This window comes from Syngnathus typhle, linkage group LG14, assembly GCF_033458585.1.
Source record: "Syngnathus typhle isolate RoL2023-S1 ecotype Sweden linkage group LG14, RoL_Styp_1.0, whole genome shotgun sequence".
NCBI classification, from domain to species: Eukaryota; Metazoa; Chordata; class Actinopteri; order Syngnathiformes; family Syngnathidae; genus Syngnathus; species Syngnathus typhle.
In genome coordinates, this window is record NC_083751.1 from 1,781,995 (window position 1) to 1,809,408 (window position 27,414).

The 27,414-nt window shown below is 40.9% G+C and overlaps 2 protein-coding genes across 8 annotated transcripts in view; one reads left to right on the forward strand and one right to left on the reverse strand.

The window, feature by feature from the left end:
- Positions 1-1,382: 1,382 nt before the first annotated feature.
- On the forward strand, positions 1,383-4,341 carry LOC133166895 (gamma-interferon-inducible lysosomal thiol reductase-like). The gene is made up of 7 exons (XM_061297284.1): positions 1,383-1,517; positions 2,327-2,515; positions 2,585-2,656; positions 2,900-2,989; positions 3,075-3,227; positions 3,313-3,381; positions 3,450-4,341. Exons 1-7 carry the CDS (start codon positions 1,389-1,391, stop codon positions 3,507-3,509), a joined length of 762 nt encoding a protein of 253 aa, XP_061153268.1. The 5' UTR covers positions 1,383-1,388; the 3' UTR covers positions 3,510-4,341.
- Positions 1,388-27,414, reverse strand: part of pde4cb (phosphodiesterase 4C, cAMP-specific b) — a 33,929-nt gene continuing 7,902 nt past the window's right edge. Inside the window, exons 4-21 of one of the 7 annotated variants that reach the window (XM_061297273.1) lie at positions 20,363-20,548; positions 12,803-12,994; positions 12,184-12,220; positions 11,986-12,059; positions 11,871-11,920; positions 11,651-11,763; positions 10,625-10,718; positions 8,632-8,810; positions 8,457-8,555; positions 8,149-8,313; positions 7,972-8,071; positions 7,701-7,855; positions 7,459-7,581; positions 7,090-7,272; positions 6,660-7,021; positions 2,881-3,217; positions 2,458-2,532; positions 1,388-1,503 (exon numbers count right to left, since the gene is read on the reverse strand). In XM_061297273.1, coding sequence (XP_061153257.1) covers positions 3,214-3,217; positions 6,660-7,021; positions 7,090-7,272; positions 7,459-7,581; positions 7,701-7,855; positions 7,972-8,071; positions 8,149-8,313; positions 8,457-8,555; positions 8,632-8,810; positions 10,625-10,718; positions 11,651-11,763; positions 11,871-11,920; positions 11,986-12,059; positions 12,184-12,220; positions 12,803-12,994; positions 20,363-20,548 — 2,116 coding nt within the window. In that variant the 3' untranslated portion in view covers positions 1,388-1,503; positions 2,458-2,532; positions 2,881-3,213. Of the gene's footprint in view, positions 1,504-2,457; positions 2,533-2,880; positions 3,218-3,585; positions 7,022-7,089; positions 7,273-7,458; positions 7,582-7,700; positions 7,856-7,971; positions 8,072-8,148; positions 8,314-8,456; positions 8,556-8,631; positions 8,811-10,624; positions 10,719-11,650; positions 11,764-11,870; positions 11,921-11,985; positions 12,060-12,183; positions 12,221-12,802; positions 12,995-18,547; positions 19,097-20,362; positions 20,549-22,117; positions 22,505-27,414 lie in introns of those variants that run through there. The other 6 variants (XM_061297274.1, XM_061297272.1, XM_061297271.1 and 3 more) reach the window with 6 other exon arrangements.

Here is a 27,414-nt window from a genome sequence, read left to right on the forward strand (position 1 = left end):
ACCAAATTGTGAATCAGTCACCTAGGCTATAGCAGAACAAACAATCCATGGTCTTCAGATGCCACGCTGTCGCCATCTCCTGGTCAGCTAGTGAAATGCTTTTGCTGTTTTTTTTCCCTCTCAATTAAAACAAATCAATCAGCCAGTTGGTTTTCTATATTTAATATCTGATATCAGACAAAACCAAATTGTGAATCAGTCACCTAGGCTATAGCAGAACAAACAATCCATGGTCTTCAGATGCCACGCTGTCGCCATCTCCTGGTCAGCTAGTGAAATGCTTTTGCTGGTTTTTTTCCCTCTCAATTAAAACAAATCAATCAGCCAGTTGGTTTTCTTTATTTAATCTCTGATATCAGACAAAACCAAATTGTGAATCAGTCACCTAGGCCAGTGCTTCTCAAATAGTGGGGCGCGCTTTAACCCTTTACTTATTTAATTTTTACTTCGTGTAGTGTACCTATTGAAGTGTCCATGAGGTGTACCTTCACATAGTCATAAAGCAGTTAACAAAATGTCTGATTTTTATGTTTTAATTGGCGAATAAAGAAACAAGGAATAAAACACCAGACAAGTTTTAACATAAATGTTTGTTTAAAAAAAAAAATCAAACCAGAAATCCAATGTGAAATTGCAGTGGCTATATTGGATAACAATATTTAGGCGTTTATATGCATACACGTGATTTAAAAACTACTAAGTGTTATAAAATCAAGATGACCCAAAGAGAAGCATCATCTCCCCGTTGTTGCATAACGGCGCATCCCTTCATGCAATGCAATAAAGTTAGCCGTTAGCTTGGAGAAAACGCGCATAAAAGAAGTGGGTGGTTCTTTCTTTCCTTGGCAAATCGTAAATCCACATTCTGGCTTACATAGTCCACGCCAGGAGGGAGACGCAACACGTTCACTGACTGATCCGTTGATGCACGGGGGGAAGGAAGGCAGTTGACCTATTGGCTCGTTCGCGAACAACGGGAAAGTCACGATTCATTCCCTCACTGATCCGTTCTCGCGATGAACTGGAAATGCGGATCACTCACTCATTTGTTCACGCACAGATTCGTTCGTTGGTTGGTGAACAGGAAATGCAATTCACGACTCGTTCGTGAACGGGAAGTGACGTCATTTTTGTTCTTCGTTTTGTTTTACGGCGAGGTGGCACCAGCTTCAATGGCCATTACCGACACCTACTGGTTGAAGTCATATGAACCGAAATTTTTTAGGTTCACTGAAAAGATTCGTTCTTTTGAACTCATCGTTCACTCACGAGCCAACACTAGTCAGTTGTTAGTTGGGTTTGTTCGGTTGTCCTCTTCGGTGTGGAGCGTACTCCGTCCACTTTCTCTTCCATCTTTCTGTCTTGTTTTCTCTTTTTGATCTGCAGACATGAAGCTTGCAGCTCTTATGGTCATCCTCTGGCATGTTTGGAGCGCGGCTTCATCTCATCCTAAACCGTCTTGTCGCTATCCTCCGTCTCAGTGGTGTCGCTCCTTGGAGATCGCTGTTGAATGCAAGGCGAGTGTGGCGATTACACTTTTGATTCATTGCAATGTTTGACCTACTATTAAGAGTGGATCTTGAAGTAGTGGGAAATAACTTTCTTTCTTTTTTCAGGTACAATGTTTATCCTGCATGTCTTTCCTTTATTTATTCATGTATGTATTCATGTATGTATTCATGTATGTATTCATGTATGTATTTATGTATGTATTTATGTATGTATTTATGTATGTATTTACTTACTTATTTATTTACTTATTTATTTACTTATTTACTTATTTATTTACTTATTTACTTATTTATTTACTTATTTATTTACTTATTTATTTACTTATTTACTTACTTATTTATTTACTTATTTATTTACTTACTTACTTACTTACAATTTTTTTTTTAAACACCCAAAATTGAGTTAGATCATCTCCAAATTTCTGGGTTGGGAGGGGGTGTTGCCAATCTGTAAAATGAGAGTCATGCCTCAGATATTTTCAGGCCTGAATTACTTCTGCATGTGACTAGATGGGCTGCTCTGGTTAAAAAAAAAAAGAGACTTCAACCTGAATGTTTTTATCTGTGGTGGTTGGCACAACATTTCAAACAAAACTTAACTCTCGAGCCTTCTCGTGTGTAATTTGTGTAATTTCTCCCCCACGCTTGTGTAATCGGTAATCCAGTTTCCTACCACATACCGAAAACATCTGACGTCAATTGAAAAGGCCAAGTTATTCATTAGTGGCTTTGGCTTGCCTAATTGGCTCTGATCAGATCTAATTGAATGACTCGTGATGAAAACATGTTTGTTGTGTCCTTCTGTAATACTGTAGGTGCAGAAGCAGTGTATGGAACTAAGTGCCATCCGTCCCAAGGAGCCAGCTCTTCCTGTGTCTGTCACGCTTTACTACCAGAGTCTGTGTCCAGCCTGCAGAGTGTTCATCAGTCAGCAGCTCTTCCCTACCTGGTCCATGCTGCAGGACATCATGAAGGTCACGCTGGTACCGTACGGCAACGCTAAGGTGCGCCAGTCCGTTTCCTGGTGACAAGGAAATTATTTCATTCATTTGACTCCCGAATTTTTCTTGCAGGAGCTGGTGTTGGGAAATACTACCTTCACCTGCCAGCATGGGGAGCCAGAATGTCATGGAAACGTGATTGAGGTTTCATCAATTTAATTGTATGTTATAAATGTATTTAATCATAACCAACTTATTTAACAAGTTAAAGGAATCAAAAAATAAATAAAATATTCATAGCAGTTATTTTGTGACAAATGATCAGATTTTTTTGTCATTGTAATTTAATCATCGTGATCATTTTGTATTAAATTATTTAACAAAACATTGTTAAATGCATAGAATATATTTGAATAATTTGAATTGACCTTTTACTCCTCCCCTCAGGCTTGCATTCTCCATTTGAGTGGCCCCACTGCTTTTCAGACCATCTACTGCATGGAATCCGCTGCCGATGTTGTCAGCGCAGCTCGGCCGGTGACTGCTTTCTTTGTGGGATTAAAAAAGTGAAAGTTTTAGCTTTCTTCAGCGTGCGTGTGTGTGTGTGTGTGTGTGGTCGTAGTGTCTTGAGATGCACGCCCCCGCCGTCTCCTGGGTTAGCATGGATTCCTGCGTTAAGGGAAGTCTGGGCCGTCGACTGATGCACACTCACGCGGTCATGACCAGAGCGCTGAGCCCTCCTCACACGCACGTCCCCTGGGTCACCTTCAATGGGGTAAGAGACACAAACAAACGTCATCAAGTCCAAAGATTGTGAAGGATGTCAAGAAATAGTCCAAATGGATCCAAATATTTGGCAGGAATACACTCAGGCGTATGAAGACAAGGCCATGTCTTCGCTCTTCCATTTGGTTTGCCAACTTTATACGGTGAGATTTTTTTTTTTTTTGTTTGGACGTAATTTCAGCACCTTGATTTTGATTGTGTATGATTTCAGGGAGTTAAGCCTCCAGCCTGCAACGGAGCCCCGGTGAGACTTGACAGAGGTTTCTGCTGAGGACGTCGGAAGCAACATGCGAGTCATACTAACATTGTGAGACTGCGCCAATCATGAAAAAAAAAAAAAAAAAAAAGAATTTCTTTGTACTTTATTGGCATTTGCAGAACACCCTTAAATCCAGAAAAATCATTTGGTTTTCTTTCCAAAATGTCGGAGTGGCAGATCAGCTGTATACATATTTTGATCTTGAGGCTTAACATATGATTACAACATGACATACAATTAACTGTTCTTCCCCTTTTTTTCTTTTTACAGTACTCCCCCCCCACACACACACCAACAGACACATATGAATAATAGTATTTAAAAAAGTTGCATGATATGAGGCTGAGCAACATTACTAACATGATGCCAATGTGAGCTCAACACAAGAAGTGAGCAATAATACACATTTAATCATTTCCGGCGCTAGTGTTTGAATATAAAGAACCATAGTGCTGAGTTTAACTCGCCAACCTTTGCTGTATTTTTATTTTCTAATGAAACGAATGAATTCTGGTGACTGGCCTTTCTATTTACAACATCCTGTGGTTCTCTTTGGTTTGAGTGAGTCAAAAACAGCACGTTGGTCCTTTATCATCCGTGGCCCAACATCCTAAGTCACATGATCAGTGAAAAAAAGTCACATGATCAGAAAGAAAAAAAAAAAAAAAGGCTGATCAATAATGCTTTCTATGGTCATGAAATACTTTTTGACTAGTGTTTCCTACTACTGCCTGACCAGGAAGTGCAATTAAATGTGTGTAGTGCTGGTTCACTTCCAATCTCTGTTGGCAACAATCATTCAGCTACAGAATGGACACACACACACACACACACACACACACAAGACACGAAAAGTCTTCAAAGTACGCATTGTCAAGTCTCAGCTATCAGATTAGAAAAGCGGAGCACTGCTAAATTGTGCCAAATGAATCGTTTTAAATAGTTATTTGTGGTAAAAATTATCACTATAAGTCAATGGTGTTGATAAAATGATCTATTTAAAATCTTTAATGTAAAAAGCTAGCATTGTAGGCTGGCAGGTGTTTGAAATATTTTTCTTTTTTTTTTTTTTTTTTAAACATGAACAGCATTATTACAGTCAAGCGGTTAACCTCCAGACGGTGTCAATGTTTTCTTTTTTTTTTTTTAATAATAGAAAAAAAATAGAAATAAGAAAAAAACTCATTATTTTGAGGTTTGTTATTTGAACTCTGCTCCTGCCTTTTTGTGTGTGTGTGTGTGTGTGTGTGTGCAAAATGGAAATAAAGTGATGGACTTATTCTGTTCAACAATTATGCTTGCAAATCTTAAGGAGTCTACAGTATATTCATGTGTAGTGCCCACTAAAACAAGATTAAAGCAAATAATAAACAATTGAGGTGACTTGATGTTTCATTTACAAGCAGGCACTGTGGTTCTGATGAGTTAAGATGTGGAGGCTGGAACACATCATGTATTAATTAAAAAAAAAAAAAAAGTTTAATGCCAAATGTTTTGGGCAGTGACTCAATGTTAGTGAATCACGAATTTTGCCGCATTCATTTTCGTGCAATTTCTGAACTTGCAAAAATCATGAGTATGCCTGAACATACTGCAAAAGTATAAAATCGTCTGATCAAATCTTGATGCAACTTGATGCTTTTGAGTTTACAAAGAGAATCATTAATTTTCTTCCAAAAAAAACAAAAAAAAAACAGGAGCATTATAGTGAGTCACTTTTAAAGTTGTAAGTCACTGACATTCAGGCTGTATTTAAAAGGCAATGGTAGGTGGAAAAACATTGAAATGCAGCCTTGCCTTTTTGCTCTTCTCATGCAATTAGATGACATTAACATGACCTCATTGTTGTTACAATCAAAATGGATGAAATTCCAAATCAATCAAATGATTACTTTCCTCCCTTGTATTCTATTTATGTTGAGCAGACCTACATTGAAGCCCTTTCTAACACATTCCAAGTGCTTAAGCGACAAAAATGCTAAAGTGCTACTGCCAACTGGAGGCACCCTGATCAAATCAAAACAAGATGAGGGAAAACATGACCACCGAATGAGCAATGGAAAATTAATAATCAGGTTTAAATAAAGGCTGATATATAAATTAATCAATTTTTTTTTTTTTTTTAAAAAGGATAACAATTAGACTACAGGTGGTGTCTTCAGTGCTCAATCTGATGTGCTACAAGATGGTTTCCTAAAATATATATAGCAATATATATATATTTTTTTTCACACACATCCATCCATCCATAGACATTTGATTGCTCTAGGTGGCTAATTTAAAGGGTTTCAACTGGGATTAGACAAATTCCAGTCGCATGGTTCAGAGGTAAATTCAAACAGGGAATGACTTTAGGGCACACAAGTGTCCTCGAGGGCCGCTACCCTGCATGTTTTAGATATCCCCCCCCAACACACAAACGATCAGCTCATCAGCATGCTCTGCAGGAGCCTGATGAGAATGATTCGAATTATTATTTGAATTGGCAAGACAGTGACCCTCGAGGAGCAGAGTATGTATGCACAACATGCATGCTACATTCCATTTGTGTTTCTCTTCATACCCTGAGGTTTAGGTCCATCTGCTTCTCAACAGTTCAAATATCAACTTCCAAATATTTTTGCCCTCGAAAAAAAAGGATGACATATTAGTACAAGAAAATAAGATTTTCGCGAATGGTGCAAAATCATTTCCAAGACCCTGTGATCATAACACGGCAACTCGTTTGCTCACGTCCAAAAAGTTTGAGAGGAAGACGTTTCTTTTGCCTTTCCTTATGGGAGAGAGTCACTGTTTTTTTTCCGGTGCAAGTGGCGTTCCTCAACCAAGGAGGAAAACAATCAAGACTTAGGAGGCACCCAAAGACAGGCCGATACATAAATATGAAATTAAAAAGAGGGCTATCATCCCTCTGTCTACAGAGAGGCTGTCTCCAGTGTAAAGGGACTGTGGTGATCTTACAGACTTCCTTGGTAGGTCCGCCCGCCCGCCGGCCCGCCTGCCCCGCTACTGTCTTTTCAGGAGGGCAGGTTGTGCTGGGTGTTATGTGCCTTCATGCAGCCAGGGGGCACTGTCGTCTTTACTGTTATATCCCTCCTGGCCGGTCAGGTTCGTGGTCCTGTGAGGGTGGGGGCTCTGCAATGAGGCGAAGGAGGCCGGTACCTGTTGCGCGGGTCCGGGGACGTGGAAGGGGAGGACGAGTCCTGGTGCCGTTCCGTCCCCAACTGTGGCTCATCCTCGAGTGGACTCTCTAGGTCCGACTCCAATTCCTCAACCTCTTCTTCTTCCTCCAGTGTCAGGTCGAACTGGAACTTGTCCCCGCTGACCCCTGTCGAAGGGGGACCTCCCGATCTGAGCTCAGCGTGGGACTCGTCGGGACTAGAAGGTGAGGGGCTGCGTGGGATCATGCTCTGGTACCACTCTCTGTTGTCCTCCAGGGTGTCCAGGATGTCCTGAGCGTCAGGGTGCACCAAGTCGCCCCACGTCTCCCACAGAGGGTGAACGACGTAGTCGATGAAGCCCACCTAGAGAAGAGACAAGTTTGGGGCGGGGTCTATCAAGAAACATTTGAAGTGGTGCTTTGAAGGGTTACCTGGCTCTTTTCAATGGAGGCATTGTGTTTGTCACACATGGGACTGATCTCCATGCCCTTATCACGTTCCCTGTCTCCCTGCGTGAAGAATTCCACCATGATGCGGTCGGTCCACTGACGGTAAAGCTCGAGGGGCTTGGTTGGGTTGCTCAGATCGGCACAGTGGATCATGTTCTGAAGAACCTGGGTGGAGGAAAGACATTCCAAATGTGGTTAGTAAGACACAAAGAGTTTTACATTTACCGTATTTTCCGGACTATAAGGCGCACCTAAGGCCTTTTTTTAAAAAACAATGAGGGCTGTCAAAATGAACGGACAAGTCATTTCAATAGTCTCTTGGCGTTTTGTGTCAACAGGAGGCGCTCTAACCTGGATTCGATCGGAATAGTTGTCAAGCAGCAGAACTCCCAAGCTGGTCACTTTCTTGGTCTCCACCATTGTTTTCATGTCCGCCAAGAAGTTCATATGTTTGGACATATCTGTGGCTAGCACCTAGTGACAAAATCAGCGGTGACACATTACAATCGTATTCATTGGAAATACATTCAACTTGGAACTAGTTTGAAACCCTAACCCTAGTTTGAAACCCTAAGCCTAGCTTGAAACCTCACCATGTCGATCACCATCTTGCGGAGGGAATCTCGCTGTTTCTTGCTGAGGTTCTGGAAGATGTCGCAGTCGTCCCCTTGGAGCAGTTTGAAGCCCACAGCCAGGTGATGGTTCTCCAGCACCGAGGCATCGTTGTACATCAACGCCAACTCGGAACCTGTTAAGGAGATGGTGGAGGCTGCTTCAAATACGTCACTGGGAAACTCCGCCAAGTTATATTCATTAACCGTGAGAAGGGAACGGCAGATGTAAGACCTCGCAAAGAAGACCTACTTGTGTTTATTAGGAACTGGTTTGTGACGCCGGGGTGGTCGACGTCGTGAATGGCACTGGCGAACAAAACGGCCATGACTTCTAAATCTGTGAAAACAGACTGCAACCAAACACACGCTATTGGAAAGGGCGGACTCGGGACTATTTGGATTCCAAACGACTGAAGAGTTAGTTCACCTCCAGAGCCGGTGTCGATAGAAGCACGTGTGTGCATTGCACAACGTCAGCCGCGTGGATGTTGTTGTGATAAGCTACGTCGGCACGGTAATGGTCCTCTAAGGTCATCATGAAGGTGATGAATGTGTTCGTTGGGATCCGGAATGTTTTTAGCAGATCTCGCTCCTGGTAGGATACAAAGAGAGGGAGAGAAGGTTGATCATATTGGACAACTTTAACATCTGCAACACGCTGGCCAGCACCGAGGTCTACTGGATGTAGATGCAGCTTCATTAAGAAAAATTTGTTTGGAGAAAAGATGTCCCTACCTGGAAGATGGAGAACATGATGACCGTTAAAGGGCGGTTTCCAGAGTGTTCCGCTACCTTGAATACATCCAGACCCCAGCGGTTAAGGTCCTCAATCTCCTGAGGAAGTCAAACATGACAAGTATAATGCATGTTGTGGTATGTGTGTGTTTTGTTTTTTTGTGTGTAGACGCACGCTGGCCAGCAGGTTCTCCTGTGGGGTGGTGACTCCAAAACGAGGGATGGAGGTGGATACAACGCTGGGGCTCGGTGTGACCTTTTTCACACCAATGATCTGTGACATGGGCCTCTTCTTCTTCTTCTTCTCCTTCTCCTTAGGCGGGGGAGACAGAATCTCCACATCATGTTGTTTTTCTGCAATGAGAACAGCATCCATTTTAGAACCAAACTAGTTTGTAATTGCCACTGTGTCTATATTTTCTGAACGTATGCAAAAGTAAATTCTTAAATGAAACAGGATGCCCAGCATGTCAAATAATTTTTGACACCACACCTCAAATGTGGGTCACAGAGTATTTTTAAATAGAAATGTGTTTCTCCTCGGGGTTTTTACTTCAGCAACAAAATGCCTGAAAATAAAAATAATAAAAGAAAAAAATAAAAGAAAAATCAAATAAAAAATTAAAAGAAAATAAAGTTTGTCTTTTGATTCTGTCCTCCAAAGAAGCTTGTTATCTGTTCAGACAAAAACCTGGTCAAATCATCGATAAAATCATCACATCATGAGGTGCTGTCCCCAGAGGCACGTTTGTTCAAAGTGACTCATCAGGTTGTTGATTTTTTTTAATATCCCGCAAAATATTCTTCGCGCCAATTTGGAATCGAGAAGGAGCAACAAGCTTTCCAATCCATCCACGTAAGCGCATTGACCTGCTGCTCCACGGAATAATGCCCAAACGTGAGCCTCAAAACACACACGGCACCTTTGGGATGCAGTCAGCCGAGTGCTGGCATCGCTGTGTGGCGCCCGCCACTCACCTCCCTCATGGTGCCTTCTTTTTCTCACAGCAGAAACCATGCTGGTCATCTCCGAGCACAGCCAGCCAGGCTGGACGTGGCGGCGGCGACGGCATCCATATCAAAAGAGCGCGTGAAGGACAGTCACCTCCTTATTGGGCTCAAGCGCCATCCTCCCTAGCCACCACTGATTCTTCTACTGATGAAACATGCCCTCGAATAATATTGCACCTTGTTGCTACGACAACGCCACGCAACGTGTCCGGGAATGCTGTCTGGAGGGGAAAAAAATCCTCGTCCGCTTAAGAAGCCATCCTCTCCTCCCCCGGCTCTCGTGGAGAAACAATCTCTGCGCGTATTCCACGCCGCATCTGTTCCAATTACGTATTTCCAATTCTTCTTACAGCAGCCTTGCATTTTGAATGGAGACATCTGCTTCTATTTACCGTAATTTTCGGAGTATAAGTCGCACCGGAGTATAAGTCGCACCAGCCATAAAATGCCCAAAAAAGTGAAAAAAAACATATATATGTATATAAGTCGCTCCTGAGTATAAGTCGCCCCCCCACCCAAACTATGAAAAAAACCGCGACTTATAGTCCAAAAATTACGGTAGGTCCATTTCATAGACGAGCCATTCATATTGAGAAAACCGGAGAAGAATCTGAATGCCCACATTCGTGAAGACTAGCCAATGAAATATTATTTAAAACATTTCATAGAGCGTAAGAGTTTGACGCAACCAAAAAAAGCACGAACAAGCAGATGTTTCTCAAATATTTGTGGGTACCTTCACACTTACACTCACAACTATAACAACAAGACAATACTTTGTCCTTTAGTATTTGTTTACGAAAGAGAAAAAGCTGCAAAACTTGTTGTTTTTTTTGTTTTCTTTTCGGTGAGGCGGGAGTGTACCGTTATTTTATTTTGTAATGCACTAAAAAGAAAAAAGTGGCAAAAAATATTTTTTTCTGATTTAAAAAAGTGCTGAATCAGCTGGTTGATGAATTATTTCGGGCCCTATTTTTTTTACTTGTTTATGAAATGAATATCAAAATGTTTATAAGAACACTTGTGGAGATTTCTGCTCTCAGTACTGCAACCTTTTTTTTTTTATAATTTTATGAATTTATTTATATTTCTTAACCTGGATTCAAATTCCAACGTCATTTGTTGTTATTTTCTTTCTGCTTTGTTTGAAAACTCACCGAGGAAGGTATTGGCAATGAACTCCGACACCTGATTCCCTGAGCGACTGGTCTCTGACAGTTGAGTCAGCTCTCGGTTTAGCATCCTCTTAAACTGTGTGGACACACAAAAAAAAAGAAATCAGTCAAAAGAATCCAGTAGTTTGTGCCAAGATTGCTATTATTTGCCTCACAGATTTGAACACAATTATTATTTGTCCATTCAACAGCACACTCAATATACTATCCAAAATGTAATATTGCCAATATGTTGTCTGCTCTCTCAAACAAGCTTGTCCTCCTCATCTGTATTCCACACACCCCGCCTGCAAAGGCTGCAAAATCCAGATGTAAACAAGGCGTGCTCACCCGTCCGAGTCTCCGGCAAGCCCGGAGAACCAACACAAGCATGCCATTCCGTGCATGTTGCTATTTCTCTGCGTAAAATCCAATCCAATGGGCAGAAAAAAAAAAAAAAAGATTTGAACAGTTCCCTGCGTTGCCTTACACTCATCAGAGATGGTTGGGGGGGAAGAAAAAAACAACAACCAAAGAAGTGACAATGAGAATAAGTTTCCACAGTCCTGAAGGAGATCCAGTGGTTGTCAGGAAAGGAGATGATTGCAAATGTGCTGTGACCTATTCGATTACTTTCACGCAATCAATGAGAAACCTAAAAAGCAGGGACTGTGCATTTGTCCCTCCCCCAGCCTCAGACAGTGTGGGCTCCCCTTTTTTGTCCAATCAGGTTGGCTATTTTCAGAGGATGGGCAGAGGAAAGAAAGCTGACTCGCTGACTCAAAAATGGAGGAGGAAAGATGCGGACTGCTGGTTAACTCTTTCTGTGAAAATGAGCTCAAGTGTTGGCTTGGGCTTAGATCTGTTAAATGCCCTAATAAAAAAAAGCTATTGTACAAACCCAAATTTCCATGAACTTGGAACATTGTGCATAATGCAAGGAAAATTCGAATAGAAAGATTTGCAAACACATTTTCAATCTAAAATTAAATTTTCAAATTCTTTTGTTCTTTGTGCAAAATGTCTCACCTTATTAGACGCCATCTCGCTGACCGAGTGTCTGGTCTGAAGTGTCTCGAGCTGGTCGAGACACCAGTCCAGCTCCTCCAGAGTCTCCACTGCCAATTTCTGATAAGGCTCTTCTGAAAAGACAGGTTTGATTATTATTATTTATTTTTTTTTAGCTCAACATTTTTATATGAAAATGTGGTTATGATATCAAAGCACATATATTGGTGATCGTACTGACCTGTGTGACATGGCTTACATGGGGGTGGCTGGTTACTGCTTGGTGGCCACCTGCAACAAGCACCACTTAGGACAATATGGTAGGAAAAAAAAATGGTTTTTTCCCTTGCTCTTACTTGTTTCCCGCACGATCTTGCAGATGCGTGAAAGCGGAAAAATTACTTCTCACTGTTCGCAGGCTGGCGAGAATCTGAAGAGATAAAGACAGAGCGAAGACGCAGGCCAAAATAAAAAGATTGAAATCAAACTTCTGTTACACATTCAATTGTTGACATCATGAAATGTGTGTGTAGTGACGTGTAAATGCTACCAACCTGTGCAAATGGGGTGACTATCATGTCTTCTCCATGCCTGCAAATAGAAAACTGCACTTTAATTGGATTAAAAAAATAAAGAAATTAAAAAAGATGACCTCTGCCATTATTTTAGGAACATGTCGATATTCCACACGCATGCCGGGACTGTTTTGGTTGTCCAACAAACTTTGCAGCGGTGATGCATTTAGTTAGAGAGGAGCATTTTAGAAAGCGCTAAGGGGGCAGCGGGCCGATCAACGCAATTAGATCACAGCAATCTTGACGCTTTGTCTCACCGAGTGAGCCAACTGACTTCCCATTGCTTCAATCCCTCCTCCCTTCAAAAAAGGAGCGGCATATATCGGTGGGCAAAGTAGGCCACAAATGGGAATATCAAACTTCATTTGACTACCGTAATTTTCGGACTATAAATTGCGTTTTTTTTTCATAGTTTGGGTGGGGGGGCGACTTATACTCAGGAGCGACTTATATACATATATATAAAAAAAAAAATTCTCACTTTTTTGGGCATTTTATGGCTGGTGCGACTTATACTCCGGTGCAACTTATAGTCCGAAAATTACGGTATTTTAAAATGAAATATCACATTTATGTCATTTCTTAATGAAGTACTCACAATTCGCTGGCCGTCGATGAGTTGCGTGACATGCTTTTGGGCGAGAGGTCATAATCGGAGTCGGAGCGGTAGAGGAAGGACTCCCGCCGTTGACTGTGGGGGGCATTGGACTGTAGGACCAGACCCGAGCCTGGGCTGGTCTGGGAGTCCAAAGGACTGCGACCCACCGAAAGGCCATTTTCCACATCAAAACTGAAAAAAAGATAAACAATATATAAAACACAATTTGCAGGAATTGTTTTCAAGTTCATCGCTAGCTAGCATGTATCTGTATAGCATATAATAGAATGAATCATTATTTTAATATAATATATATCAAATAATATAATAATCCAGAATAACACTGCCTTGCTCAAGGACACACTGAAGTGCATGATCACGTCAGATTTTTGAGACACCGCAGTGTGAGAATCTTCTTGGAAGTTCATGTGGCTATTTGTCCTGATCTTTAAATAATAGGCCACCCCAAGCCACCTCTCTTGCCTGGTTGTATCAATAGAAGAAAAAAAAAAGGTGCCCTCACAAAGCAATTGAAGGTTATTGGCGTCTATTTTTAGCACAGCCTGTCTAAAGCACTCCTCCTTATAGCTGCGGCTGACAAATGGAAGATGGCTAGCCCATTATGCAACTCGGGGCTCAATGAACCAGCCTGATTCACAGCGAGAGAATTGAAGAGGTGGAGGAGGAGGGGGGGATGCTCAGGAAGTCTGCATCCAGCACAGTGATGCGGTACATCATCTGGCAGCCCATTGGTGTGACATAGCAAAGATGGGCGGGGTTGAAGCAGCTCAATGATGATACCCTCTACCTAACCCGGGCCGGTTTCCCTCCCTCCCTCCCATCGCCCGCCCGTGCCCGCTCAGTGAAACTGGCCGTGACGAGGCTCCATCAGAGGAGGCTAGTGACGTCAGAAGCTATAAATAGCTCTGCCTGGGGAACTGAGGCAGCTGTGAGGGAACTTACGTATGTAGCTCCCCCAAATACCCTTCACCAATTCATTGGAGAGGATTTCTTGCCCTATAGTTTAATAGCGGATGCAAATACATGTTTAGGTGCAGTTTGAAATGGGATTTATAATATTTTAAATGGGACACCTTATTTTTCACTCAGTACAGGTAAAGGTTTTATTCTGCTGAGTTCAAAGAGTAATACTAGAGCGGTTGCGCCCACTATTGGTGAAAATGGTGTACTGCATCATTTGAGCAAAAATCCCTTACATTACAGCATGTGTTTAAAATAAAAGAAAATAAATCAGAAAGATTTAAAGCAAGGAGTGTGTTTGTTGACTGATCAGCATATTTCTTGCTGTAGCAGATTAAATCGAGATGAACTTTTTCCATCACTGTGAAGTGCCATAGTTGGCGTTTGTTATTGACGTTGACAATGTCAGCATAACATCAATTCAAACTTTCCACTAAATAGGCAGACAGGCAGGGAAAGAGAAAATGAGACAGGCTGGCGTCTTATTCATTCGCTTACACCGCATTCATAACAAGATGACCTTGGTGGTCTTCTACCTTCACCATTGTTCTCCAGTTGTGTGACGCAAATGACGACCCCCCCCCCCCCGACTTTTTGCTCTTTAATTCAGTTCGACTCAACTTTTCTCACACCCACATCCTAACCTTCCGCCTTTGTTCCCAGGATGTCCATTTTGCAGCTTTCATTGCACGGTCTGCCCTCAGTTGACATCCTTTTATTTCACTATTGACTCATTTTAAATGGAAAAGAATGACCAATTTCCACTGAAAACAAACTTTGACTAATAACTGGTAAATGAACGCAGATTTGGTTTAATTTACTTTAGCAATAGTCCAAACTTCCAAGTAAAAAAACCTAAATCTAGGGAGACCTTCAATCAGTCATGTAATAGGCACAAGTATGCTAAGAGTCACAATGTCAGGATGGAAAATGACAAAAAGTGTCACGCGTGTGTCATGTGCTCATGGGAACCGGCCGGCCGGGGCGGAGGGATTTAAGTAAGATTCTCTCGTGCCCAAAAGAACACTGACGGCCAGATGTTATTTGATGGGGAATGACACGGGACTGGGGTCAAAGGTCAAGCCTTACATATCCAAACACATGCTACCTCCTGTTTTCATTTTTTGGAAGCGTGGGAATTGCCTGCGAGGCCTCACACATCACACCAGGAAGGAGGCAAGAGGTGAGGAGGAGAAAGGCAAAACAGATGAGGGAACACTGCGTGGAGTGACACCATTTGTTGCCTTTGCATGGGAAAAAGAATTGGAAATTTCTTTGGAAGAAGCAGCGGCCATTTTTAACTCTGCTTCCCTTTTCCCTGTGTTGATGTCTTCATGACGTCGCACATGGAGAAACAACTTACTGCATGTAACAATATGACATCGAAGTAAGCCAATGTCGCCCCCTGCTGGCCATCATCAGTACGTCTCAGCAGAAGACAAAAAGCGTGACAAATCTTGGATTTCACTCATAAGTGAGTGTCTCGCCCAAAGTCAGCTGGCCCTCAACTCAAATGAGGACAAGTGGTAGAAAAGAAAGGTTACTTAAAAACACCTTAATAAAGAAAACCTCAGCTTTTTTTCTTTTTTTAAAAAAAACAATAAAACATGATTACAGTATACTCTGATGCCTACTGCTCTCCTCAGCAACCAAAGTGGACCACTGTCAAAACAAACATTCCCCGTCCAACATCAACATCTGATCTCAGAACAGCTACACGTCTAAATATAGCCGAGTGAAGGACAAGCTCACGTTCAAGGCAGGTCATCAGTTCGACTTAGTACATATATATGGTACATATGATCTTTGCTTGAGATCCCCACACATCAAGATATTGCATAACTACCCCAAAAAATTGCCAAAACATATATAATCACAATTGAAACATGTGCACTAGCTCAAAGGCAGATTCACTTTTCCCTGAAGCAAGATATCGATCAAGGAGTCTACGGGTCGTGATTAGCTCTGTCCGTCCAGTGGCGCGGAATTCAATACAGTGGGCTGATCAGTATGAACATCATTAGAAGCTGGAAAGGACAGTCACACACCGGGCCAGAAAAGCACACAAAACACACACATCCACACACACGGTCACAGAGGGCAGTGATTACCCACCCAGTGGTCAAGGCCCACTTTTGGCTCTGTTATCGATCCAAAAATCGAACAGCCTGACATCACACTGCTACACAAACTGGATGGGCTAGCTGAGGCCGTAAGACGCACGCACGCAGATTCCACCTGGGCCGCTAACAAGCTACGCTGCGCTCTCCTCTAATCATCTTCATATAGGACTAATTGGCGTCTTTGGTTATACGGTGATTGAGTCGGACAGAGAGTCACGATTGCGCCACTTCTTCCTCTAATTAGCTAAAGGTAGCTAAGGAGCAGCTGGTCCTCAAGCTCACAGTGGGATGGGCAAAAACACATTGAGGCTGTTTTTGCGAAAGCTTTCTCTGCCATTTGAGGTGTTTTACTCTTTTTAACTGATAAGCAAGTAATTAAAAAAAAACTCAATTTGAGTTATTTAAAACAACATATGTGTATTTTTTTTACATTAATTTTATTTATATTATTGATGTATTTTTTGCTTATTTTATTTGATTCATTCTATATTTATTAACAGGTTTAAAATAAAATAACAGGTTAATCCGTGATCAGAATTTTATTCGGACAAATATTGTAATCAGCACGGGCCTGGAAAAAAAATCCAGATTGGTTCCTTTTTTTGTTTCAAATTGTTCTTTTGCTTCAGACCAAATATGAAAACACAAAGGGTGATTGAAACGAGCTAATTTTCATGCATTTCATGGCACGCAACTGATGCCTCATCACCAAAACGTTTGTTCTTGGCACAATATGGGCCCTTGTCAATTGGGCAATGAGCAACCAGTTCGAGCCTGAAATGAGTAGCGTCCGACCGGCTGCAGAAAAACAATGAATTGTTAATTACAATCATTGAAAATGTGGAGCAAATTCTTCGCATTACGTTGCAGCACGCTATACAATCTCTGCTTGTAATTAGATTTTTTTTTTTTTTTTTATTCAAAAATGTTTGCAATAGCTTTGCAAAGTGTGTTTTAATAAGTAAAAAAAAAAAAAGACCTCTGATGACTTAACATGAGTAAACTGTGAGTCATGTCTCAATGTGATGACCCAAAGGGCTGGTTAACCCGCTGGGAGGCCACCAAAGTTCACAGCTCATTGACGGACAGGACAGGACATGAGATACCGGTGTGTGTTGCACGTGACATTTCCACGCCTTCTGAATAAAAACATTGTATGGGGTCACATTAGTCATTATTTTAGGATGTCTGTAGAAAGCAATAATGGTTTAAAAATATATATTTTTTAATATATATCATTTTAGAAATAATTATATATATATATATATATATATATATATATATATATATATATATATATATATATATATATATAATAAAAATATTAGAATATAATACAAATATAATAAAATAAATATAATCCAAACTCCAACGACTAAACTGATTTGGTGCCCACACTTCTTTCTGCAAGTTCAACTGGTCCATTACGCCATATTTTTTCCCATTTTATACAATGGTCATTGTGCGCCTGTCTAAATCCAGGGTGTGCAAGGTTATCTGGCTTTCTCACTCACTCTCACTTATTTTTCCAGTCGATTTGGAAATGTCACCGTTGCAATTAAAAGAATGCTGAGTCCAAAACAGCTGAGATAAGCCACAATAGTCAAGTGGAGCGCATTTGCATAGCCCAATCAAATATTTGCATGAAATATAAAAGCTCAAGTCATATGATGAAGGTGCGTCATCTTTTGATGTTAAACGTACCAGTGAAAGTCATCAGTCAATTACTGTACGCACTCTTCCTGGACTGTATGTTCAAAGTGTTATTACGCACATGTGGTTTATCCATCAGGCCCATATGCGGTCGGTCGACTGGCATCATTAGCCACGTCTACGCGAAGGCGTTTTAGCAGCGGGACAGCCTAAACATACTTTGATCCTCCTCTTTCCTCACACAGGATAAAAATGACTTTTTCCCTCTCAAAAGGTTCTGAAAAGAAGACAGACTTCCTTCGCTGGATAGGAAGACGAGAAATACTGACGATTTCTTGGCAACAATACAGCATCGCTATTGAAAAAAAAAAAAAACTTTCACCCTGAACATGGCCTTGCACAATACAAAAAGCACATCCATAACTTGTGATATTTAATATGCCATAGAAAATGGATTGGAATGACTTCCCCTCATCTATTTGGATGCATACACGAAATATTATTTGAAAAGAGTAAGAAGGGGCAGTGATTCCGCTGATTTGTTTCAATTTGCATATTTAAGAGAAAAAGAAACCTCCTAAAGTGATCCCGTTTCAACTTTTCTTTAAGATAATTATTACAGCCTGGAAGAATGACAACTGCTATCAATTGGATATTTTATTTTTTCTGGATACAAAAAACTACAACTGTCTGCTGGCTATTGGGGAAATGGCAAGAAATGATTAAAAATTCAAAACAGTAGTAAGACGTTTCACTGACAAGGCAATCTCGCATAGTCTAAAGCCAACCACAAAATTAATCAATATAATTGTTCTGTTAAATTTAGTCCCAATATTGGCACTGAATAATCCAATAAATCCCTGAGGGATGCTGAACTTCATCCTGTTTACTGAAAATCAGATTTATGAAGCATGCTATCATCAATGAACTGGGATGGGGTGTCAAACTTTTGTCAAAGGTTTGCAGTTCCGGTGCCCATCTTGCCTACCGTCTTCGTTTCTGCACGATATCGATGGGTCTATTGACAGCGCACGGAGAACCGCCGATATTCCCATGGCGCATTTTCAAGTAGCGCTCCTGGAACGAGGGGGCCAGGTATACACCGTTAGTCGGCAAACTCATCTTTTGAGTCGTCCTTCCTTCCTTCCTTCTGGATCGCCCGCTAATCGTCCCCTTCCTCCTCTCGCGGCCACTCCGCGACTCCTCCACTTTTGCGTGCGCTTTCCTTTGCCCTCACGCCACTTCGGGTTTCCTTTGACGCACGAACAGATGGAGGAAAGTCCTCCTCGGTTTGTTTCAGATGCATGCCTCAAGTCCAAAGAAGAAAGAAAGTCCAAGGAAGTGTTGGCTTTAATGAGCCATTCCCCCTGATTTCATGCGGTTCCGAAGAGCTGGGGAGGAGAAGGCGAGAGCGAGAGCAAGGCGGTTTGTTTCAAATCTAAAGTGAGCGGAACTCGCTGACGGACCACACTCCTCCCTCTCTCTGCCCCTCTATGGCTCGCTCAACTTGTCTCCTCCTTCCACGCACATGGCCGCAGTGTGCCTTTAAAAAAAAACACATGAAGTATGCGCATGTGTATGTTCAGAATGTGTGTGTGTGTTGCAGGGAAAAGAGGAGGGTCTGCCATTGGGCAATGGAGTGCGGTTGTTGGAGCTGGTGAGTTGCAGTGAGGAAAAAAAAAAACGACGGGAGTGTAAATGCACGTAAGCAGTTGTAGTTTTGCAACTATGCAAGTTGTATAACAGACAACTAGTTAAGGAGTTGGAAATACTTTGGAGCACTTGGTCTTCTGATTAGCGCGTCTGATTTATGGTTTGAATCTCAACTCCGGCTTTCCTGTGCTTTCTCCTCACATAGCCTCCAAATATGTGGCACAATGATTTTTTTTTTAAATGTGGACTCATCAGACCATGACCATATGGACTTTAGATGATGAAATCCTTCGAGTCATTGCACATGGAGAAACGATGTTCCTCAACTGGTGGATTCGAATATGATGTCTTTGTAGTTTATTCAAATATAGGCTAAAACTATTTTTGCAAATGTTTGTATTAATTTTTTTTTTTTTTTACGCAAAGTCACAACTCCTGTCGAATTGGAACAAAGTGACGAAACGGATAGGATGACTAAAATGCCTACACCATGTTAATTCTCTGAATCTTCTACAGTGTGCGACGAGGAAGACTCGCCAGTGAGTTACTGCAAAAGGGATGAATGGACTTGTTGGACCTAATATGTCATCAAGTCATGGACAAATATTTGTCTTTTGAGACATGGGGCAAGGGGGCTGACGCAGAAGTGTTGGCAGGCACATCGTACAGAAAAGTGGGACAAGAAGGGAGGGACCTTCAAACAACCCTTGGATCAAATGTGACTGGAAACACTTATGGTGGTCAGGGAAGTTAGTGAAGTTCATTGAACTTTGGTGCCGACCCAATCTAGATGTTCAGATTGTCTATGTGGATACGTTAGGTTGCTATTGGCTGATTTTTAGCTCATTTAATGGCAGCAATTGACTAACTTCATTTAGAGGTTTTGATGAACCTCGCATTTCTGAAATAAATGGAGAAACCCAAAGAAAGCACACACAGAGAGAGAGAACATGTCAAGTCCAAACAGGAAAGCCGGGAGTTAAGATTCAAGCCCAAAACAGGCTGACAAAACCACGAGTTTGCCGTGCTACCTGCCAAAAAAATCGAATCACGCCGCGTATTATTTGGTTAAAATCTCGATTGCGCAACAGTTGACTTCTTCATGCTTACAGACTTGTCGTTTTGGGTTAAGCTAAAAAGCAAAAGGCACCTCCTATTCCTCCCACTCGTGGGCCACTTCCCTCCTTGTGCAAAGCGCTTGTGAAAGCAAGCCGCTGGAGCTGGAAACAGATGCGGCGGGGATGGAGGGAGGCTTGATGAGGAGAAGGAGGTGTTTGTGAGGCCACCGTGGAACTGAATCCAGCCATCAAATGGCTTTTGCAAGCCCAGCTGGCTCCTATGACAACATGAACTCCGTTAATAAGAATAAGCTGTGACGGACGGACGGACGGACGGGCGGACAAGTGTGATTGATGTTTGTGTCGTCAAATTCCACTGTTATCAATCTAAATAAATCTTACTTACTTGTATATTTGATTTGAAGTATGAAAACGGTTATAATTTGTTGAATTATGCTTTGAATATTCGTTGATAATTGCCTGGCAAAACAGCAACGCGCTCCCTGATGCAGCATTTCAACCGACTCACCAGCAGATGTCGCTCTTGTTTAATCTAAGGAAACACTGAGCGAAATTCTGCTCACGTCCAAACTGAACTGGTTTTGCATACAGGAAGCAAAAACACATTGCATTCTTCTTGACCGCACCTAAATAAATAAATAAAATAAATAAATAAATAATTTTTTGTGTGTGTGTGTAATCATATCTAGCACAATTAATATGTATTATGGGAATGGTGACAGAGACACGGTGTGTGTGTGTGTGCACCAGTGTGTATCCATGCATGAAAAACAAGAAACACATGTCACATTCACGTGTAATGAGCAGCCAGGCCCGGCCGGCCGGGCTGAGGAACTATTCCAAGCATGGTGGGAATTGGCTACATCTGCTGATTAAGAGTCTCTTACTGGGAATCAACTGGGTCATATATTGAAGGGTTCATATTCACAAGATGACAAGACAATTTAAATTGAAAAAATCTGTAATGTGATTTATTAGGGTGTTCAGTTAGCCATTCTTTATTCTATTTTCTATGCCTACATGTTTATTTAGTCACCTCGTTTTTTTTTCCAAGAAGATATTAGTAACGCTAATAATAATGTCTATAATAATAAAATAAAATGTCATCTTATGCAATGATAGCAACCATTGTGTACAGCAGCTGACCCAGCAGTCAGAATTGTCTCCATACAGTGACTATGTCAACTTATTTGACACACTGACTGATGACATGCTTACAAGTTGGGCAGCACCATGTGTGACTGCAAAACATCGGAGCAAAACAGGAACTCCTTTTGAAACAAGTTCAAACACGAGACGGAGAGTACTTAACATAATACATTTTCAGGAACTCATCGGCCGCATTCAACGATACAGATGTTTCTCAATCCGTAACAAACAATCCATAAAGCTGGGAGCGTTATCAAAGTCCCTGAGGCAATCCTTTGCCACACCCGTTTGGAATACTTCAGTTTGACGACACACGACTTCAACCTTCCTTCTTTAGGAATGCACGTTACGTTCATGTTAAATCTCAAAACATTTTTAAAAACTGTGAGGTCAAAAACAACAAGTTGTGCCAGTACCTCTTTGACTCATATTGGGTTATTTATTTATTTTTTTAAATGAAGCAGTAATAAATGTCAAATCATCCGGGAAACAAAACAAAAAAATTCAAGAAATGTGAAATCCATGTATTCCACAAATGAAAATAAAGAACGCATCCTATTGGCGCGAGACTAAAAGTCTTATTAAAATAGCTAGCAAACATTTCCACCCTTGTCTTTTACTATGAATCATCTGCAAATACTCTCTGAATAAGCCAACAAAAAAATAAATAAACCTACCCCATACACGAGTGGCGTCGACCGAAACGTGATGGCACCCCGTTCCTTGCCAATCTCGAGTCTTTGTTCATTGTCACACTTAACTCACACTCTCAGCTGTACATCTCAACCAACTCGTCTTGTTATTTTCATTCAACAACCAGCGGATGGGGTGTGGACTAACTCCATTCTTTTTTTTTCTTTCCAACAACCCAAACAGGTAAGCGACAAATACAAAGCAAGCAGATGCAGGATCCAATTCATCCTCGGGGCCTCAGGATAAAAAAAAAAAAAAAAAAAAGTGAGGCAAGCCAAGACAAAATGGGCTGGAGTGTAAATGTCAATTTGTCTTTCCAAGGGGGAAGTCACAAAGCATTTAATGGAGGTGAAGGATTTTTCCTCACCCTCTCTCAAAGCGAGTCAGTTCATGTTTAGCAGCAAAAAAAAAAAAAAAAAATGTCATGCAATTTCAAGCAATCGTTTCAGTTGTTGCTCTTGCAAGGCAAAATCAAACATGCCAACCCTCAATGACTTGGCGTCAAGTTACCGGGGGATTATTCTTGAGGATGCACTTTGCAATGCCTGAAATGTCAAAACACCGAGCTGGAGATTAAGAGAATGGTGAACTTTGGAAGACTTTGTACACAGCAACATTGAGGGAGTTTCACCTTGGCACACAGACATTTGACTGGAGGGTGTTATTATGTCTGGTAACAAGTAGCAGAGAGCTGGCTCAGCCCGGTTCTTGTTCAGACATGTGATCAAAAGGAAGTCCAAATTGAACTGAAATGTTCCCTGCAAGTATTGTTCAATATTCATGTCGAGGAAAAATTGCCATACGAAAAAATGTTTTATAAAATGAATCATCAAAACATATTGACGCAAAATATTCATGGATGACCATGAACCAGAAAATTAATTATGGAATAAATCATTTAGAGATTAGCCTTGGTGTTAAAATATAATAATAGTGTCAGGATTTTTATTTAATCACCACACTCAACATTTAAAACCAAATATTGTTTTCATATTAGGCAAAAAGCCTGGTCTCATATTCAAAATACTGATTTGGCGCCATCTGCTGGCGTCTTGGTGCCAAACACCTATGATGAATTTTTACTCGAATACATATTTAAGTGGCGCTACTCCATGTCAAAAATGAGCACAGAAAGATAACCTTTCCGAGCCAAGGAACATTCTAATGAGAAGGGACAACAATAGTGGAGTACAGAGACACACTTCACATCTTCTCAACTCATTAATGTTTCTCACGGTTCATGAAAGGGATCTGACAATCGGTAAATAATTGCCGGCCTATTCTCCATGAGGCAGTTCAACTCTGATCTTTGATCGTAGCAAAATTCCATTCATCCAATAACGTTTATTTTATGATAATACCTCGGACTGCGTGCAAAACGTCTTTTCCGCGGCTCACCAGGAGCTTACGCAATAGCCAAAGAAAGTCACAGGATGACGTGTTGAATGTGGCTTGAGTGACAAAGAGCCCGTCTCGCCAAAAAGGAGCTTTCTGTAGGAGGCCCTCAAGCACTCCTGCATCAAGCTTTGCTTTAACATGCAGCTCAGGTAGTCTGTGGACAAAATGTAACTCAGGTTGAATTGATAATGAAGCACTCGATGCATGCACGCTCTGCCGCTACAGCTCTGTTTACAAAGCGCTCAGCCCTGCCTACATCAATATGGACAAGCCTCAATTTGGAGACTTCATACCACAGGTGTCACTTCCTGCAGAAGTAAACTAGCAGCACCAGTTTACATCTGTTTCCTTTTTTTTTTTTTGTACCTCAGAACAAATAGCAGAGCTGTTTTAGTTGTCAACAGGCAGTAGGTGAGATAGACATGTGATGGTCCGCTCTCTAAAAACAGAGTCAGCTTTAGATAAGATGGGGGGGAAACTTTCCAGGCTGATTTAGGAGCGATGAAAATTTAGATCAAAGTCAAGTACCGTCATTTTCGGACTATAAGTCGCACCAGAGTATAAATTGCACCAGCCATAAAATGCCCAAAAAAGTGAAAAAAAAAAACATATATATGTATATAAGTCGCTCCTGAGTATAAGTCGCCCCCCCACCCAAACTATGAAAAAAACTGCGACTTATAGTCCGAAAATTACCGTATTTTTTAAATTTCATTTTATTTATATGAATCGTATAGAAATAAACAGTAGCTAGCTTAGAGAGAACTCTGACAGAAAATAGGCTTTTGGATGAGCTCAGGTTGATGACTCTCTTGATAATTATTCAATATTAAATTGAGATAGATGAGCCAGTGCCGCTAGAATCGTAAAACATTCATGAGTGTGCAGATTGTTTTTCTCCCAGACAGGGCAATTGGTTATACTTAGAATAGGTGGATAAAGAGGAAAACAAACAAAAAGCCCAACTATGACACAACGTCTGCATATATTCTAACTTATACTTATTAGGGTCCCAAATGTGAAAATTGTTGATAAATGAACTAAAAGGTCACACGCATCTGCTCCTTTCCCAGATCAAAATTGACATTTACCATTTGTGTGGTGAAAGGTCAGACACGACAGCATTTGAAGGGTGCATGGGAGAGATTCATTTTTAGTTCCACCTGCAATTCACGAAAAGTTTCAAATGGTGTCATTATCGGGCCTGATCTTTATTTGTGTTTTTTGGAACACACATATATTCAAAAATGCAGTTTCAGTTTTGGGGAGGCATTACTAAAACGGTTAGCTAGTTCATTAGTAGTCACCCTTTGTCAACTATATAAGAACTGGGTGCCGCAGTTGGATTGAGAGTGACTTCATTCGTTCGATGGCAACCATTTTCACATTTTCCGATGCGATATAAACATCACAGTCTAATAAAGCTTAACAATGCCAGGAAAGCCATGACAGTTATACTGTTGTGCCAAAATGGCCTCCGTGCCATCAATGTAATCTAGTCTGTCCATTTGTTTGACTAATCAACACCAAGATGGACCCGGATCAATCAGGTCCATTATGCCAACATAATGCAATGGCAATAGATTGTATTATGTTGCTACCAACTTCAATTTTATATTATATTATATTATATTATATTATATTATATTATATTATATTATATTATATTATATTATATTATATTATATTATATTATATTATATTATATTATATTATATTATATTATATTATATTTTTGTTGATTATTTAGGAGAAAAGGCTTCTCTTTGTCATAATAACGCTTTCCCTCCCATTCATATGAATGAAATTAGAAATGTCAGTTCCACTTGGAAAGCATCGTTGAGTGATGACAGATGTTTTTTTTTTTTAGTCTCAAGAGTAATGGGTTTCGAATTATATGCGGCCTGTTGCAACGTGAGTGAAGGTTCTGCGATATTGCTACGATGTCCCCAGAAGTGCTCAATCAGCAAGCGAGTGCGAGCTGAAAAAAAATCTCTATTTGCTGTTGTGATTGCTTTCCTCGCTGCAATACATGGAGCATCACTGGGCAAACAGCACCCAGCACAGATGGGCTTGCTCATATTTATTGGAGGATTTTCCTTCCTTAAAGCCCACTGCATCTGTGTGATAAATAAAATAAGCCATCAGGAGAGAGCAGGTTTTACCAACAGATTTTTTGTGATGCCTAAAATTTCAAAAAAATCCATTCTCTGATTGCAATGGATACTTAAAATGACCAATAAGTTTAATAAAAGGAGCATCAGAGCGCCATTTAACGCCGTCACCAAAGATAATGAAACAAACGGGTTGATCAAACGAGCACGTGGCTGTTTCCTAGAAACACTGAAAAGCTTTTTGCTACGGGGTTTGCCTTGGAAAGGCGTAAACAATGTTAGTCCTCCATTTTCAGTCAGAGGGAGAAAGGCTAACAAAGAGAGCATTTGTGTGATTGAGCTCCTTTTTCCAGTCAATAAAATGTTTTTGAAGTGAAACCAATGGCGTCATCAAAACTACAGTTGCAGGGCTGAAAGTCATTTCCCATTTTACCATTTCGAATTTACATTTCACAATTAATTGTACTACTTAATTTGACAATATTTGTCATTTTTTGCTCAGTAGAAGTTTTATTTTCACAATAATGAGGATGTTTTACTTATGCAACCCATATGACTCATGCATGAAATAGGTGGGAGCTAAAAAAAAATCATTCATTGAAAAAAAATTGCATTGTTATCATTCAATCTACACCAGAACGTGTTTGTATTTGCAGAAAGCAACTGGCAGTCGGACTAATGGAAGAATCTGGCCTTAGCTGCGTCGTCAATGTAACACAGGAGGCGTTAATGTTGCACTTTCAGCAATGCAGAGGCTGATGAATTCCGATTCATCATATGTGTTTGGATCTATTTATTGTTTGGACACCCACATCCTTTGTGGCACTTTCTTTAAAGGGGGAAAAAAAAAGAAAGAAAAAAATCCGTATGGCCCGGCTACATTTCTCGATTTGAAAATTTAGCCCGACTGAATTCACAATAGCAATATTTCTCAAAGTTTTTTAACGCCAAGATATAATTGACTATCAGGGGGATTAACAAAACGGTTCCTGGTGCGTGTGAAATGAGCCGCGGCATCATTTGTCGAAGGCAAATGTCACCACGAGCTCAGCTAAGGCGCCTGTCATGCCCCATCAGATTTGCAACAGCCAATCACGTCAAGCGTTTTAATCGAAGCCTTTGTTGCGCTGAATAAAAACCTACTCTCCAGAAATACTGACGTGCTGCCAGATGCGTGATAATGTGAGTACCTCGATCAAAAGACATTCAATTAGCTCAAAACGATGATTCACAGACTGAAGATTTCTTTTTTTTAAGATATTTAAAAAAGATTTGGGGGGGGGGGGGGTCATCAAGATCAATGCAAATAATGAAAATACTTCTTAAAAGACAAGAAAATACATTTTTTTGTATGAGGTTGCTGTGACACTTTAAAACTGAGTTCGGACAAAACCAAGAGCAAGAACGATGGCTGTCGTCCAAAGAAGAATGAAAGTCGGTGGAGAGCAAACAAGCAAAGCAGAACCTCCATCACTGTGACTGATGAGGTGCAAAGGGTAGTTAGCTTCCCGCTAGCTCAACCATCCATCACACAACCGCATCTTCTCAGTGTGCACAAAATCTAAAGCGGACCCAACCATTATCGGACTCGAGGAAATTCTTCAAAATTATTATTGGACCAAGCGAGAAACAACAAATCTTTCCCGCTTCCACCTCGAGTGGGAGGACTTATTATGTTAATTCAAATATTCAAAGTGTGTTTCGCCTCATCCCTACACTGAAGAAGATGAATATAAAGTGGCATCATCAAGCCTGTTCATAAAAAATCT

What these genes read in the sequence shown, in the direction of transcription:
- LOC133166895 (XM_061297284.1), top strand. Translation starts at nt 1,389, where the DNA reads ATGAAGCTTGCAGCTCTTATGGTCATCCTCTGGCATGTTTGGAGCGCG. An exon ending in AGATCGCTGTTGAATGCAAG is followed by an intron (nt 1,518 to 2,326) that starts GCGAGTGTGGCG and finishes GTAATACTGTAG; the next exon opens with GTGCAGAAGCAGTGTATGGA. An exon ending in CCTGGGTCACCTTCAATGGG is followed by an intron (nt 3,228 to 3,312) that starts GTAAGAGACACA and finishes AATATTTGGCAG; the next exon opens with GAATACACTCAGGCGTATGA.